At 47.0% G+C, this 15,537-nt stretch overlaps 5 protein-coding genes across 10 annotated transcripts; 2 read left to right on the forward strand and 3 right to left on the reverse strand.

The window, feature by feature from the left end:
• Positions 1–135: 135 nt before the first annotated feature.
• On the reverse strand, positions 136–1,853 carry insv (insensitive). 2 transcript variants are annotated; one of them, NM_134846.3, is made up of 2 exons: positions 1,493–1,853; positions 136–1,428 (listed from the first exon to the last, which is right to left on the reverse strand). In NM_134846.3, the coding sequence occupies exons 1-2, from the start codon at positions 1,499–1,501 to the stop codon at positions 307–309; spliced, it is 1,131 nt and encodes a 376-aa protein (NP_608690.2). In that variant the 5' UTR covers positions 1,502–1,853; the 3' UTR covers positions 136–306. The 2 variants fall into 2 exon arrangements, with proteins under 2 accessions (NP_608690.2, NP_001285566.1); NM_001298637.1 differs by having other exon boundaries at positions 1,493–1,534.
• Positions 1,854–2,542: 689 nt separating this feature from the next.
• Positions 2,543–4,035, forward strand: Elba2 (Early boundary activity 2). Its single transcript, NM_134847.3, has one exon. It carries the CDS (start codon positions 2,719–2,721, stop codon positions 3,862–3,864), a length of 1,146 nt encoding a protein of 381 aa, NP_608691.1. The 5' UTR covers positions 2,543–2,718; the 3' UTR covers positions 3,865–4,035.
• Positions 4,036–4,056: 21 nt separating this feature from the next.
• Positions 4,057–5,028, reverse strand: ND-B17.2 (NADH dehydrogenase (ubiquinone) B17.2 subunit). Of its 3 annotated transcripts, none has more exons than NM_001144298.2 (5): positions 4,871–4,903; positions 4,716–4,811; positions 4,475–4,652; positions 4,339–4,423; positions 4,057–4,282 (listed from the first exon to the last, which is right to left on the reverse strand). In NM_001144298.2, exons 2-5 carry the CDS (start codon positions 4,808–4,810, stop codon positions 4,212–4,214), a joined length of 429 nt encoding a protein of 142 aa, NP_001137770.1. In that variant the 5' UTR covers position 4,811; positions 4,871–4,903; the 3' UTR covers positions 4,057–4,211. The 3 variants fall into 3 exon arrangements, with proteins under 3 accessions (NP_001137770.1, NP_001259944.1, NP_608692.1); NM_001273015.1 differs by adding an exon at positions 4,996–5,028 and having other exon boundaries at positions 4,113–4,282; positions 4,716–4,926; NM_134848.3 differs by having other exon boundaries at positions 4,113–4,282; positions 4,716–4,903.
• Positions 5,029–5,147: 119 nt separating this feature from the next.
• Positions 5,148–6,279, forward strand: Arpc5 (Actin-related protein 2/3 complex, subunit 5). 2 transcript variants are annotated; one of them, NM_001273016.1, is made up of 2 exons: positions 5,148–5,437; positions 5,500–6,279. In NM_001273016.1, the coding sequence occupies exons 1-2, from the start codon at positions 5,225–5,227 to the stop codon at positions 5,740–5,742; spliced, it is 456 nt and encodes a 151-aa protein (NP_001259945.1). In that variant the 5' UTR covers positions 5,148–5,224; the 3' UTR covers positions 5,743–6,279. The 2 variants fall into 2 exon arrangements, with proteins under 2 accessions (NP_001259945.1, NP_608693.1); NM_134849.3 differs by having other exon boundaries at positions 5,500–5,994.
• Drp1 (Dynamin related protein 1) lies at positions 6,137–10,286 on the reverse strand. 2 transcript variants are annotated; one of them, NM_001273017.1, is made up of 8 exons: positions 10,026–10,286; positions 9,113–9,257; positions 8,390–9,054; positions 7,723–8,174; positions 7,322–7,667; positions 7,030–7,258; positions 6,754–6,965; positions 6,137–6,694 (listed from the first exon to the last, which is right to left on the reverse strand). In NM_001273017.1, the coding sequence occupies exons 1-8, from the start codon at positions 10,125–10,127 to the stop codon at positions 6,638–6,640; spliced, it is 2,208 nt and encodes a 735-aa protein (NP_001259946.1). In that variant the 5' UTR covers positions 10,128–10,286; the 3' UTR covers positions 6,137–6,637. The 2 variants fall into 2 exon arrangements, with proteins under 2 accessions (NP_001259946.1, NP_608694.2); NM_134850.3 differs by having other exon boundaries at positions 6,294–6,694.
• Between the last annotated feature and the right edge of the window lie 5,251 nt (positions 10,287–15,537).

Below are 15,537 nucleotides of genomic sequence, written 5' to 3' on the forward strand. Positions count from 1 at the left end.
GAATTTCGCGCCAATTATCTAATTCGAATTGGGACATTTACTCTTTTCAACTTTTTAAAGAATGAAGGCTTTATGCAGAAACCCTTATCTACCCTGCACAACCCCTGAAATGTAAATAAAACCACAATAACTTTTGGTTCGGATTGGTAAAATCATCTTCGAGATCTTTAAAAATCTGCTACACGTTAGTTCGATGTAGTGCTCTACTATCTATGGATTGTGAGAGTTTGTGCGGGCATTACAGCCGTTTTTGGTGCTATTCTAAGTCATTAATGATTAAGTGCTAACAAATTTCTACTAATACATCTAAATAATGTTCTCCTTTTCGTGTTTGATGCCACTGCTGCGTCGCTTGACGTTCTGGATCTTCATCATCTTGTTCTCGTCGGCGCACTTGGTGGTGATGGCGTTGCGCACCTCCTTCTCACTGGCATTACACTTGTGCGTCACTGCGAATATGATGTCCTGGATCTTCCCAGGATCGAGCATTCGCTTGAGCGGCTTGTCCTGATCCTTGAAGGCGGGCGACGGCTTGCCCGTCATCGAATGGGTGGCCAGAGTTTCCCGGTCGAAGATCGTGACCAGTAGTTTCCGGGTGGCCAGCGAGCACACCGACCAGTTAATATTCTCGAAGACACTGGCGGGCACACAGGTGTTGTTCGGGCCAATGGACACCATCACGTTGTCCATGTTTTGCTGTTGGCCCTTGTTGAGATCGGTAAAACTGCCATTACGGGCTTTGACTTGGGGTTTGGCTGGTAGTTTTATGTTCTGCCGCGGGATTTCTTCCTGCAACTGAATCTCCTGCAGCTTGCGGCGTTTGATGAACTGTAGTGGAGTGTCGGCGGACTCGGAGGAACCATCCCTCTTTATGCCGTTGCTAATCCTGTACTGCTGCTGGGAATTGTGATGATTGCTCTGCTGATGATTCTCGTCGCCCAGGCAAATCTCCAGGCGATCTGAGTCCGCAGAGGTGCTCAGGCTGTTCAGACTCTCCGCCGCCAGGCGAATCTCAATGGCATCCGCATCGTCGGGTGCCGAGATGATCTTGTAGTCCAGAATCTGGGGATTCTGCGCGGGCGCACATATCTCTGAACTCGGTGGCGTGAGAATGTGGTGGCTCTGGACCGCGGGCGGCGTGGGTGGTCTACTTTCTGCCAGCAGGGAGGATGCCTGTTGCATCCTGGCGGAGGTGGCATGAATCTGGGATAGCAGATCCTTGTGCTGCTGCAGTTTGGCCTCCAAGTAGCGGACCTTATCGCGGAGCGCTCTGTTCTCGACCTCCACTTGCGGGTCCGGCGCGGAGATGCTGCGAAGCACCTCGAAGTCCACGCTAGAAGTCTGCGACCAGGCATTCAGAAACAAGGGCTTGCTCCTCCTTGCCTGCGAATCCTCGCGTGCAGTGGCGCTGACTATGCGCTGATATTGCTGCAATTCGATGGGAAAAACTCTTGATCAACATATTCGGTGGAGATATCCTGCAGCTACTCACGTTTTCCATGTTCAATCCTCAAAGGATCTGCGTCAACTGAAAATTGGCGGCAGAATGCGAAAAGTGGTTGCATTCCTACCTGCACGCACACATGCGCACGCATATACGGGGAAGAGAGCGCCTGCCTCTGCGTGTGTGTGAGTGTGCCCTCCAGGTAGCTGATATCCTATTCCTGTTTCTGTTTCAGGACCCCGTCTATTTCCCAACTAGTCCAAGTCCAGCTGTCTTTTCCTTTCTTCGCATGGGATTTGTTGTTTGCGCGGGAACCAGTATATGTATTATAATTATTATTATAAATAATTGCGAATAAAGCTGCTTTTGCTCTCTCTTTCATCGACAGGGTTGACACCTAGGGCTATGAAATAAAACTATCGGTTGCAAGTCACGAGGGTTTTAAATTTTTAAGTTCTCTCTATAAAGTTTTTTTCTTTTTCTTTTCAGAATATCCGTTTGGTTAAAATTCTGTATTCTGCACTTTGGCGAAGGTCAGAAAATAAGAGAAAAAAGTAAATGTAACAAAGGAATGTGTAAGAATTCTTTCCACAGTTCCAAGAACCAAAAAGGACAATAGTTGGGTTTTGTAAAAAAAAAACCGGTTTTCAGGACCCGGACTGCATATTATCCATTGCAATTTGAATGTATTGGGAACCCTTCCAATACATGAGATCCTTTTGGAATATAATTCTTCGCTCAAATGCTCTCTGATCGGAAAAAAAACACCCTTAAATTCCATTTTAGAAGGGATACCTATTTAAGGGTAAGTCTACTGGAATTCCGTCCATTGTAATGCATTTTGAATGAGCGGAAAATACACTCAAGGATATATGGTACTGCCTTTAAAATTTCAAGGCATAACTTTTTGAGTTAAAACATGTACGAGTATTTCGTATTTAAGACTAGCCTTCAGAAGCAAACGGTTTTTTAATCATGTTACTCCTATATTTCCATAAGAATTTAAGTAAAGCCTAAAGGCGAATATTTTAGACTCTACTTCCAATTATCGAATGCAAATTATCTTTATTCGGCGACCTTGGCAGCCCTGCAAGATTAAGATTTTCGGATTCTCAGGTATCTGGCGCAAGGAACAATAACTGTTAAGCCGGGCCATAAAACACCAATTTTTCCAACGAATAATACGCAAAATAAGCCAAGAAAGCCGACGCAGCTGCGTTTTTTGCCAGAAATAAACCTTTTTGCCTTTACCTGTTGCCAAAATCCGCGTGCAAATGGCCGGCGGATTTCGACCGTACGATCAGGACTCGTGTCCTAACCTTACAAATAGCGAGGCTCCGGAATTCAGCATGTCAGTCGTTTGCAAAACGGAGCCGCACTACTTTCATCCGCAGACTGCTATCCTGCCCAGCGTCCAGTACTCCCACCCATATCACCACTATCTGAGCCAGTTCGCCCCGAACTTCGTGCCCTACTACTACCGCCTGCTCTCGCGGCCCATAATGAAGCAGGAGGAGATGGACATCGAGAACTACATCAACTACGAGGTGGCCGCCCAGCAGACCATGATGCGCCAGCGGACCCTGAAGCCCCTGGGTCAGCTGCAGATCCAAATGCCGCCTCCCATAATAGTCAACCAGCCAGTTAAGCCAGTTCCCGTTAAGGCAGTGCCAGTCCGCCGAAGCTCTCCGCCCAAGCGACGCGTCATCAATGCCCAGTTGGTAGCGGTAGCCACCGCTTCCGGGGGCATTAAGAACATCGAACCGCGGGTGGAGCCACTGCCTCGCCTGGAGGAATCCTTTAAGCAGCAAGTGGCCAAAATCCAGAAGAGTCAGCACCACTACGAACAACTCTTTGGTCGTCTCACTTCCATGCTAAAGACCCTGAATCAGCGGTACGACAACGATGCCGAGGATGTGCCCGCGCCGCCCTCCAAGAGACCGCGCCACATGTCCACCAGTTCGTCGGAATCGCACATCCCAGATACTGCCTCTGAAAAGGACGAGAAAGACACTCTTGTGCAGTACCCGCACCGAGTGCAAAAGGAGGACGGCAGTGCGGTGTACGTACTGGGACCCAATGGCACCCAGATCACAGCCCATCAGTACGGTGAGGTCTTCTGGACCAACGCCCCGGTGGCCACGAGGTGTCTTCTTTGCGTTGTCTTCAGCAGCGATGAGTTGGCTACCCACACGCTGACCGGGAAGCCGTCGCCCGCATTCTACGGCCGCGAAAGACCCCCAAAGCTCCAGTTAGACCAACGCAAGGTGGACGACATCGTGGTCTGTGTGAGAAACCGGACGGGCGGCAAGGAACGGGTGATTCGGGCCACCATCACTACCAAGTGTGCGGATACCGCCAAGAAGTACAAGAGGCGGGCCAAGAAGGCCCAGAAGGTCGCCATCAAGGAGGAGTATTAGCATGGAGTGGACAACTATTGGCTAGATATAATCCAGCTATGATCAAGCTCTTCTCAACGACGCGCCACGAAAGGCGCAGAAAGACATTGTATATATTCGTAGTAGGTCCTGCTAAAAGTAAAAGTAAAGTTATATAATCTAGCTGTGATTGAATAAAGACAAGATGAAACCAATTCAAAACCTGAATAATATGGGAATAGGCAGAGTTACTTCACTTTTCTGTCCATTGCTAAAATTGTTCTTCGAGTGCAGAGTCAACAAAATTGGGTTTATTAACTCGATCGGGTGTTCTCATCAATCGCAGCCATTTGCACTTGAATTTAAAAATAATTATAAGCTATGCCACACTACTGCTTCTTCGCCTTGGGTTCCCAGGCCTCCACTTTGTTGGGTGTTGTGGAGTAGGGGTAGTAGGCCTCTGCAAGAGCAGGATTGAATTAGGGGGCTTACTTAATGGGAATAGTGCATAGTTACCCTTAGTTCCGGAAAGATTCTCGCTGTGGTCCGCTATCCACTTGTACTTGGGGCGGCATCCATCGCGAATGGGAGGCAGATCGGTCTATAAGGAAAAAGGTAATAACATGTGCGACAAGATGTAGTCTAAACCCACCTTGTAGTGCATCCAGCCGTACCACTCGGCGGGAATCATGGATCCATCGTAGTCCATGTTGACGTGGGGGGCGAACTCGATCCAGCGATTGCGGCCGTAGAAGTAGTACGGGTTCTCGAAGTACTTGTTGCCGTACTTGTCGATGCCCACCAGGGTTCCGATCTTCAGATCATCGTTCCTGGAAAATAGCGCATATGCGGTTTTCAGGATTGGAGCAATCTTATATAAGATCGAGACTCACCTATAGAGCTTCAGGTACGCTTGCTTCAGTCCTCCGGCTTCGCGGACCATCTGGAACAGCTTTGTCAGCCGGTTGATGCCCAAAAACTTTGCCATGCTGCCGGGAAAACCCAGAAATATATTAAACGTAAATAATTTCGATTTTCTTGGACTCACTTGAAACAAAAACAAAGTCAATCTGCAGTGTGGCCAGGAGAGGTCAAAAGCACCAGCTAGAAATACTGAATCATATCAATCATATTCTTTGAAGTAAAAATGGAACAAGATTGGTCGAAACCTACTCTCAAAATATTTTTAAAGCTCATTAGACTTTCATTTGCTGAGATAAGTGATTGTGAAACTCATGTTTTTTGTTGCTTGGATGTATCCTGTGCATTATTGGCGCTTTGGTAATAATACTGCAGCTAGTATTTTCTGAGGTTCGGCCACACTGCCACTCATCTGTTTTGCCTTGCCGGATTTTGTGATTCATATTTTTGTAGAGAAAAGTGGTGGGAATTTAGCGAAAACATGGCCAAAAACACGTCCAGCAACGCGTTCCGCAAGATCGATGTGGACCAGTACAATGAGGACAACTTCCGGGAGGATGATGGGGTGGAGAGCGCGGCAGCCGGTCCGGATGAGAGCGAGATTACGACGCTGCTGACGCAGGGAAAATCCGTGGAGGCGCTCCTGAGTGCGCTGCAGAATGCCCCGCTGCGCTGCAAGAACCAGAATGTGAAGGTGGGTAGCCACACCTATTCGTATCGAGAACCCTATAAAGCTAATCCTTCCTTGCATTGCAGGACCACGCCCTGAACATCACGCTGCGGGTGCTGCTGTCCATCAAGTCGACGCAAATGGACCAGGCCATCGACACCTTGGACCAGAACGACCTAATAGACGTGCTGATGAAGTACATATATCGGGGATTCGAGATCCCCTCGGAGGGCTCCAGTGGCCACCTGCTGCAGTGGCATGAGAAGGCCTTCGCCAAGGGAGGAGTGGGCTGCATTGTCCGCGTGCTGTCCGACACAAATCGCGCCTAGAGGAGATCAGCACAGCCAAAGGCGGTCATAGAGTCACTACCCCAACTGTTCCCTGCCCCATAAACCGATTCATACGCATCGCGGAGCATTTAATCAACACAGGATTGGAGCACTGGACACCACATCCTTATCTTCGGGATTTGCCACGCCCCAGCTGGAACCCACTTCTGTTTCTTCGCCGCAATACAAATGACGTTTTCCAAATTAGATTTTAACTGGTATCCAAGTATTAAAGTTTTTATTACGAAAGGTGAGTGGCAGTGATTTCAATCAGGGGAACGAACGTACTTCTAGTTCACTCAAGCCACACCTACATGTAACATAATTTGTAAGAAAAATTTTGTTTTTAGTAAGGCTAAGCAATTGCTACGCATCTCAAAACTCAGGAAGATTCAACTCCTATCAGATTTAAACACTTATTAATCTTCAGACTGAGCCTAGCAACTTTACGAACATAATGGCTTATCTAATCGAAATTCCAGGTGTATCATTCAACATGATGACGTTGCCTTCGTAAACTTTTAGCTGCCGTGACAGAAAACACATCTACTATGTTTGAATCAACCTTTTCTGCTTTATTTGACTATTCAATGTGTAATAAGTGCTTTGAGTAACCTAATCAAACCAATCACGGCGTCTACAACTTCTTATTAATTTAAAAAGCGGAGAGGCTCGATGATAGACAAATGCCAGGCGAATAGAAATGCGAGTTGGCTAAATGAAAGGCCCAGAATTTGGGGGTCGCATGCAATTTGATGATATTTCAGTGCTCGGTAGGGGGAACATTTAACAAAGGAGTTCGTTCTCTTTGAACGCGTCTTCAATAAATAGTTTTTATGTTGCTTATATGCGGGGATTATTAAGTCGAAACGGGTTGCTCCAATCGCTGACCAGCCTACCACATGTGGGTCTCGCGGATTTCGCTGATGATGTGATTCGCTCGCGTCAGTGCCTGAAATCAAAAGTAAGTTTAAAACGATGTCAAGCTAAGTATAAGCTAGCCAAGCGCACCTTCAGCATATCTGCCGCCTCTTTTCGGCGCACTGCAATGTGATCGGACTCGTTGAGCAGGGTTTCAGCCTTATCCGACTTATACAGATGTGTAACCAATTCGCTCTGCAAGTTGTCCTTAACGTAGTTAACCAAGAAATGCATGATGGCCTTTGGAACCGAGTCTTGTATGGATTTGCGCACAATGTAGAAATACGATTTGATCAGGTGTTCTAAAAACAAAAAGTAGTCAGATTGAGTTAGGTCTTTAAGTGGCCCGAGTTAAGTGCAACCCACCGATGACATCGCAATCCTTCTGCTCCTTGTCAGTGAGGCGACGTGGATTGTGGTTGGCCGGCACATCGGGCAGCAGATTGACCGGCTTCACTGGACTCACGATGTTATTGTGAACCGGAGTGTTGTTGGTCGAGTTCTCAATGCTGTCCGGACGCGTTGGTGCCGGCGGTAAAATGTTTGACAGCCATGTGCTGGCCATCGAAGGCGTCGAGTTCTCGGCGACGTGGTTCTAGAGAGCGAAACGAAAATGGGTTAAATAGGTTGCATACATAAATGAAGATTCCGCTGGCACCTGCTCATGCACTTGGCTATATTGCTGCTGTGAGGAATTCGGCTGCGGCGGCTGTTGCTGCTGCGGCTGCTGTGAACCAGCACTGTGCGACGAAATCTGAGGCGACATGTGGTTTCGCGGTGTATTGGCCCGCCGCTGCCCCAGATTTATCTGTGAGTAGGGATCGCTGTCCGTTTTCAGCAGACTGGGCACCAAAGCGGCATCCTTGTGGAAGTCGGGGTGCTTGGTGTTGATGTAGGCCAGCTCGATGGCCACAATGTTCTCCACCATCACGTTGGTGTGCGGCAGACGTCGACGCAGCAGCTGGGTGACCACGTCCACAATCTTCTCGTGCAGTTTGGGAAAGCTGTAGGGGAGATCGATGAAAACCTTTGGCGTTCAGCTATCATGAGTTCACATACCGCAGCATCTCCTGCTGCACTTCGTTGCCACAATGCTGAACAATGCGCTGCATCTCCTCGTGAATGAGTTCCACGCAGCGCAAGGAGGGTTCCTCCAGGCGGCGAATCTGGCGCTTCACTAGCAGTTCGAACGAGACCTCCGGAACGAACAAAGCCGGGCGTGGACCAGTGGCATTCCGGATGGCTGTCAGTATGTCCATCTTGCTCAGACCCGCCAGCGGGTGAATGGAGTCCAGGGTGCGGCCGAAGGTCTCGTGGAAAATGTAGCCCATCCGGGCACCGCCGCACAGTTCCGTGGTCTCGATATTCCTGGCCGTGCCCTCGATTGTGCAGCAGTAGGCGCTGGAGAACTTCGTGATGATCTGCAGCAGGGTCTGGCTCTTGTCGGAGACATCCTCGCCATAGGAGTTCAGCAGCGATTGGAATTGCGTGGCCATGATGTTGACGCGAGTCTGCAAGAATATGGGAAGTCATTCTCTTGAATTCAACATGCTATTCTAACCTTATCTGCCATTAATCTTCTCTTGCTTTACCATAGAAAAATATAAAGATCGATTATAATCGAGTGCCAAGTTTGTTTCATTTTTTTACATTTTCTTGAAGTTTTAGCCTGAGATTCTCGCATAGTTTGTGAAATCGATATGCAGTCTTTATAGACTAGACTCACCTTAAGATCTGGCAGGCAGTCCCGGATGTGGTGCATCAGGAGCCGGTTGAGGGTCTTGGCCAAGTAGGGCGTGCCGTTCCGGGTGGCCAGAGTGGGATACTTGCGCTGCAGGAAGGCGGCCTCGTCCTTCATCTGATCGTCGATGTGCTTTTGGTCCATGATGTCCTTCTGCGAGCGATTCATAACGCCGATGATGCCCAGCTTGACGGGAATGACCCGGCCGCACAGGATGTCGATGGCATCGGTGCCGGCATCCATGAGATCCAGTTTCGTGACCACGGCCAGAGTGCGCCGGCCATCGGGGTCCACGTCCTTGGCCAGCTTGAGTGCCTCACTGGTGGCCATGTCCGTGTTGGCGGCCGTCACAGCCAAAATGATGGAGTTCGGGTTCTCAATGTACTTGAGGACCAATTCTTTGATCTGCGCCTCGATATCCTCCGGCTGATCGCCCACCGGGACCTTGGTGATGCCGGGCAGATCCACCAGCGTTAGGTTGACCACGTGCGTTGAGAATATCTTCAGGTTGATGGGCTCCGGGCAGATGCCCTTGTTGCTGCCCGCCGCCCGCTCCGTTTCGTTTTCGATCTCCTTGCGGATCTCGTCAAAGTCCGTGAAGCACTTCTTGGTGTGCAGGAAGCGGCCCCACTCCTCGGCATTGGACGTACCTAAGTGTTATGTGGTTTAGCAATTGGGTTTTCCCGAACTTCTGACGTCTCAACTCACCATTTTCCGCCGAGCGATTCTCGCGATCATCGAGTGGGCTGTAGATCAGCTGGAGCACCAGTGGGCGACGGGTCACAATACCAGTTCCACGGGGCAGAAAGGATCGTCCCACAACGCTCTCGATCACCGAACTCTTGCCGGAGCTCTGGAAAAAAGGGGAAATGTATGTATTACTGGGAGTTAAAACGACGGCTGATAAAAGACGATGACCTGATAAGGTGGCTCCCAAGCGTTTGCAGCGAGGAAACACTTGGAAAACCGCAGATTAACTATTCTTATCTGGCAATGGGAGCCATTCTGTGATTGCAAATTTCTCAAACTTAAGCCTTTGCAACAGAAAACCAAATGAATGGTAAGAAATGGCACAGATTCAACATATTGGAGCTCCGCTGTACTCGGTATCAATGAGTTGCGCGAGCATTTAGTCATACTGACTTAATTCCAGAGCGTGAATCAAAGTGCAATTAAGCCAGCGATCGAAACATGCACACATATATGTACATACAGACACAACTATCGAAGTCACACATGTGTACGTTTGTTTTTTGCAGTGTGTTCGTGGGGGAATGTGTCACATCAGCCAGCAGCTGTTTTTTTTTTCGTTTTTGTATAATACTGTGGCATATTGATTTTCCATGGCGGCGGCGAGCAGTGCCAAAAATAATTATATAAACAATGGGGACGCCGCGAAGAGCGAAAGCTGGCTGAAATGTTGCTACAAACTGAAAACACAACTAAAATGCCGGCAAACGCACTCAGTTATATAATTTTGCGGTCACTGGAAAAGCGCAAGAGTTGGGGTTTCAGATAGCTGCGCCATATTCCGGTTCTCAGTTGCCACTCCTTTTACGGAGCTCGGGGATTTATGGTTTTCGGTGTGCGGATTTTTGGGCACCTCGCAGTTTGCATTTACCTGACTGCCTAGAACAACAATTTGGGGCAATTGGATGGAGTCGGAGCCCACGGTGTTGAAGACGTCCTGCAGCTTGTTTATGACCGGAATTAGGGCCTCCATTCTGAGTGTGTGTGTGTGCTGGGTTCCTTTGGTCGCGTTCCACTCGGCTGGCGATTAATTCGCGCACATAAAGGCCGTTCTTTTCGGCTTTTTCTGATTGACGCGAGCACCGAAATTATTTTTGCAAACCGCCAGTGTTGCACAGCAAATTTAGACTGTTTTTCTAGCGGTGTTGCCACACGGGCGGAACTTGCTGCTATCGGCAGTCCCTAGACGAGGTTGCCACCGTGCGCGAGAGTGCTGCCAATCTATTCCAAAAGGGCAGCTTTCTGTGCGCGCCAAAATTGAATTTTTGGGTGTTTCCAATTTTGCCCGTTAGTTGCGTGTATTGAATACTTTACACAAATAAAGAAAGGTATGATTTCATAACATTACTTAAAATCCCCCAATAGCTACAAAATATGAATGTCCTTTTCTTTTTGTTTTGTTTCATATTTTGCCTTTTTACTTATTTTATATGCACATGAGGAGTTTGTATTGATATGGACCAAACAAAAGGGGTCCTTACAAACCAATCTGAAAACTCACACACCACAATCTAAATCTGGCAGAATCTCAATATATTCATCGTATCTAACTAAATTGAAAAACTACACAGAGTAGGCGCATTTCTGAATACCCTTACAGACATAACAGTGAAAATGAATATATAGCATAAATATATTGTCTTTGATTTTGTCTAATTTCTGCAGAAATAAAGGACTATTTAAACGAAGAAATATTAAAGTTGGAGCAGCCGCCAAGTGGTCAGACCACGTGGCCCAAAATAGGGAAAAGGAATAATCTGGGGACCGGCCTCAAGTGCTCGAGATTTGCATGGGCGGTTGGGATGGGGACTTCCCCGGTTTTATATAAGAATTGCAGGGCAGTGAGCTGTGCCCCAAAACCAAAAAGGGGGCTACCCGACTATTTCTCGACCACACTCGATTGCCTGCCTGGCATGCATTGTGGGCGAAATGCCGGGCTCATCTGTCGTTTTTATCGGTTTATTTCAATGTTCGAGGATGCTTGTCGCCCGGTACACTAAGCATTCAAATTTCGATAGTGGCCTGGCCCAAATGGACCAGAATATTGGACGTACATATGTATGTACCACATCCATGTGCATAGAAGCCCCCACTCACGTATGCATCATGTGTCCTATTTGATAACAGTTCCCATTGTTGTTTGGCCAGCTCCTCCTGGCTGCTCCCAATTGAAAATGACAATGAAAATTGTTACAAGTTGGCTGATATCATTTTGCAATGCTCGCTTATCTCTTTAATGGCTTCCAAGCGATTTGAATATGCTTGGGATGATTTAAGATGACTTATTATTTACAATCCCATTGAAGTATCGAATTGTTTGAGTTTATTGTTCCGATCGCAGGATGGTAATATCGATTATAAGTAGTTTCAAAATTTAATCATTCCACTTCAAAATTAGTTACGCCATCCATGAAACTTTGATCATTCAAGTTTGGGATACTGACTAATCTCATTTCTTGCCCCATTATTATACATTCTGGCATTTTTCGAACTGCAAGTGGGCTTCTTTAGCATTTTCATAGATAAACTTTCGGCTTCCAATTAACAAATTTGGCTGGCAACTTTGCCAGCACACCTCTGCTGTATCTGTGTGTTTGAGTGTGTATAAATATTTCAAAATTTCCCCCATCAAATTGGCATTGTTGGACCGGGGAACTTTCGTATCTCTGGCTTGACAACTTGCCGAAATGTGCGGCGTGGAAAACTTCTTGAGTTTGAGTTGACAGTTATTGCGAAAGACGGGCGGGGGTGATGGTGATGGGGCACGCCCCCTTCTCGGGGCCGGAATATTAATTTGATAATTTCACGGCTGAATGCAAATTCGGTGTCAGGGTCCTTGGCTCTCTAATTGACTGACGAATACTTAAAATATGAATTTCAAATGAAGTTCAGCCATTGTCTGCTTTCTGGCTTTCTTTTGCCGCTTTTCGACTTGGCGCGATTAATTATGGAGTGATGATGATGATGATGGTGATGATGATGGTGTAGTTGAAGCTGGAGCAGCCTCTGCCCTCCGGTGGAGCATTAATCATGTGAAAGTAATTTTGCACATTTGCATGCGTTGCACAAAGCGATAATTTTCATCCATCATTTTCAAGTGTTTCCGCAGGATTATAGTGCTGCAAGGAGTCGCCAGCCTTTCGCTGTCATATCCTGCGTGTGTGCAGGATGGGTAGTCGCCTCATTATCCATCGCCATGTCGTCGTCAATTATTCTTGTTCTGCAGCCAGCCTGCAAGAACTTTGCATTTAGTTGATGAGCTTCTCTGCCCTGGTGGAAACCACGAAGTCCTCATGCTCCTCCTGCTCATCCTGCTCCTTTGGTGCTTTGCTCTTTTGTGCCTCGATGCCTTTGGTTTTCGGGACTCGGCTTTCATCTTTCGGCTGACTGCCAGTTGATCAATGGCTCTGCCCGTTTTCCATGGTGTTTCATGCAATTACGTATTTATATTGCGTATACGCCATGTGAATACGACGGATGGATGGAGAGCCCTTGAAGTAGGCGGCGTTACGGGGCGGAAACTTCTCCGTACGTTCTCGCCACAACTGCTGCAATAATGAACTTTGATTTTGCCCCTTTGCAATTCCCGGAATCATGAATGTTCCACAGCTTGTGGTCTGGCTGGAAAATGCGGAGCGCGAGCTGGGAAATATGCGATATAATTGCTGATTGATGCGGTTTGAAGGAGGTTGCTCTTTATGCTCTCGCACATTTTAATATAAAACTTGGTTGAAAGTATACAATACATTTTTATTCAATAACTGAATATATATGCATAATAATAAATTAGATATATCTCTTTTTTCATCATTACCATTACTAAACCCATTAAAGGACCATGAAGTGTGGCCATAACCGACTCTATCAAGTGGGTTGAATTATGAAGGCCATGTGTGCAGCCGCTTGGTTGGGTTTTTCGGTGCGCCCCGGATCTTGGCAGGATGTGGTTACCATTTAGCAGATGTCGCCGCTCTTGGCACCCAGCTCCTTGGCCATTAATCTGCCTGGGAACGCGGCTGCCAGATGCCTGCTGCCTTCTACTGCGGAAAGTGCGAAAGTATCGCACACATGTTTCCCTTATTTATATTTTGGCAATGCTCTGGCTGCATGTTTAATTGGATTTGCAGCTAAGCGGAATTAGAAGTGTGGGCGGAAAAGTGGGGAGCATTTGCATACTCCAGCTGTGGCGGAAAACCTCGACGGAAAGCCTCGAGACACTGGAAAAAAGGGGATGCAATTGAAGTAGATTGATATACCAAGGAACATAATATCATTCTTACGATCCATTTTTCATGGGCTTATTCTTTCAAGTAGTGCTTTAGCAAATATTAAAAACATATTTCTTGAATTTAAAATTCTTACCAATTATATTCAAATTGGCTGGGAAATCTTTCTTCGAGTGCTGCTGCGAGGCGACAACAAGCAAGTGTAAATTTCACTTGAACTGATAATTTCACTCAATTTGTGAGCGCTGATGAGCAAAGTTTTCCCATTTGCATGCGACTACGTGTGCCGGCTTTTCCCCGCTTTTCCACCCCCCCCCCCCTTCCTCCAGATGCAAGTTTCCATCTTTCGTTTCTCCTTCATCTGGCGCTGCTCCTGAATCAGGATGATTTCTTTTTTGTCGCCGTCGCCGAGTTGAAGGTGCCAATTAGGGATTTCCGCCTCAATTACTTTCGCGAGCACACGAGCAGCGAGTTTGTATGATTTTCGCATGACAAACTTGGGGCTTTCACATCGACGTCACCATTCCTCCCCCTTCCCACTGGCAAATGACTGTTTCCCTTGGCGAAGTATTCACTTCCCCTAAAAATGTAATTGCAAGGAGTGCGCCCCGAAATTCTTGGGTGTGCGTGATAAAAAAACTCGTTTGCATTTTACATGTTTCATCTGCAGGTGCAGAAAGCTGGAATGCGAGCACATAGTTCATGTGGCTTTTCCTTCGACTTGGTAATTTCCATTTCTGCTGAATGCGCTGCCAGCTCCTTGATTGGCTCTGCGATTACGCTAAAATGATTGAAAATATGTGAAAACGCTGATGGTCGAAGTGGTGAGCTCGAAGAAATAGTAATAATGTAGTATACAAAGTGCATTTTGGGAATATCAAGCTATGAGGTAACTATACAATAAAAAGAGAGAAAGCAACTGCACTAGTTTTCCGATATCAATTAATTCGAAACTCGGCAGGAAAGCCATTTCATAAGCCAACAGACAAACTGGTATCTGCAAATTCTAAATACATGGCCAACGGGTCGAGGGGCGCCTTTCAAATCAAAACCAATAGGGCTAACGACAAAGGCAAACGTTTCCGTACCTTTTGTCAACTCACGGAAAGGCCGAGAAGCACTTAGGAATATTGCATTGAATACGGCATCGAATCGAAGTGGTTAGATCGGAATCGGAGGCACAGAAGGATGTCGGGTGGTGGGAGGGGTGAACGGGGTCAAGTCGGATGTGTGACGATTCCGGATGGATCTCTGGCTCGTCCTGCTGCTTAAGTGTAATTAAATTCACCCAAGCCCCACTCCCCCTCATCAGCAAGTGTTGCTCATCAAATGGATTGATTTATGATGATGCCCTCGCGTTCGTCCTGTTCGTCCTCGGATTACATCCTTCGCTGGCTGACGAGGCATGACATAATAAATCGCCATGTCCTGGATCCAGAGTCCTGGGTGTCCTGGTTGTCCTGGCACAATGACAGCCACACACACACACACACATGAGCCGAGCGCAGAGATTTGAAAATTAATTTGCGAAAAGTTTCGCCTACTCAAATCTCGCATCTCTCACATTTCGCATCCTGTGCGCTAAATTTATATTTATATTTATTATTCAATTTCGCCCCACTGCTGTGTATTTTGGCGCATTTTTACGCTCGACTGCCGCCTCGTTCTTTTGCTGCGTTGACGGCAAAGTTTAATTTTTATTGTTGTTTGACTTTGTTAAATGATTTTTATTGCCTTTCAGCTGGCCCGCCAAGGAGCAGCGAAGAAAGGCGAAGCCTTTGTAGGAATTTAATATAACTGCTGTGACCATATTGCCGAGCAAACAATGCAGTCGCTGCCGCTTTCTACCAGCGAACCGATGCCCCGCCATGTCCTTTATTGCTCTAGGATTTATTGGTGTTCTCCGCTGAGTTTGACGCTCTGCCTTGAGATATGAGCGCCGTTTGATTGTTTTCTGTGTACCACTCGCTGGCTGCCAAATTTCCAAGTTTTCCAAGCCAGCCGAACGCTCGAAGTTTTTCGGCATAACTCATAAGCATCTTTTGGAAAATCAAACTGAAAACCTGGTGAGTACAAGCGTAAAAAGCAGTCTCGGTAGGAAACCACAACAAAGGAGCCTAGAAATTTAATGAAAACCCTTGGCACACTCAACTAAAT

The sequence above is a fragment of the Drosophila melanogaster genome, chromosome 2L, assembly GCF_000001215.4.
Source record: "Drosophila melanogaster chromosome 2L".
Lineage (NCBI taxonomy): Eukaryota > Metazoa > Arthropoda > Insecta > Diptera > Drosophilidae > Drosophila > Drosophila melanogaster.

Bases quoted from the DNA above. Each gene is read 5' to 3' on its own strand.
- Elba2 (NM_134847.3), top strand. From the start codon at position 2,719: ATGGCCGGCGGATTTCGACCGTACGATCAGGACTCGTGTCCTAACCTT.
- ND-B17.2 (NM_001144298.2), bottom strand. From the start codon at position 4,810: ATGGCAAAGTTTTTGGGCATCAACCGGCTGACAAAGCTGTTCCAGATG. The intron at 4,653-4,715 runs GTGAGTCTCGAT...GCTATTTTCCAG, and splicing joins GCGTACCTGAAGCTCTATAG to GAACGATGATCTGAAGATCG. The intron at 4,283-4,338 runs GTAACTATGCAC...CTGCTCTTGCAG, and splicing joins GAATCTTTCCGGAACTAAGG to AGGCCTACTACCCCTACTCC.
- Arpc5 (NM_001273016.1), top strand. From the start codon at position 5,225: ATGGCCAAAAACACGTCCAGCAACGCGTTCCGCAAGATCGATGTGGAC. The intron at 5,438-5,499 runs GTGGGTAGCCAC...CTTGCATTGCAG, and splicing joins GCAAGAACCAGAATGTGAAG to GACCACGCCCTGAACATCAC.
- Drp1 (NM_001273017.1), bottom strand. From the start codon at position 10,127: ATGGAGGCCCTAATTCCGGTCATAAACAAGCTGCAGGACGTCTTCAAC. The intron at 9,055-9,112 runs GTGAGTTGAGAC...CATAACACTTAG, and splicing joins GAATCGCTCGGCGGAAAATG to GTACGTCCAATGCCGAGGAG. The intron at 7,259-7,321 runs GTGCCAGCGGAA...TTCGCTCTCTAG, and splicing joins ATAGCCAAGTGCATGAGCAG to AACCACGTCGCCGAGAACTC.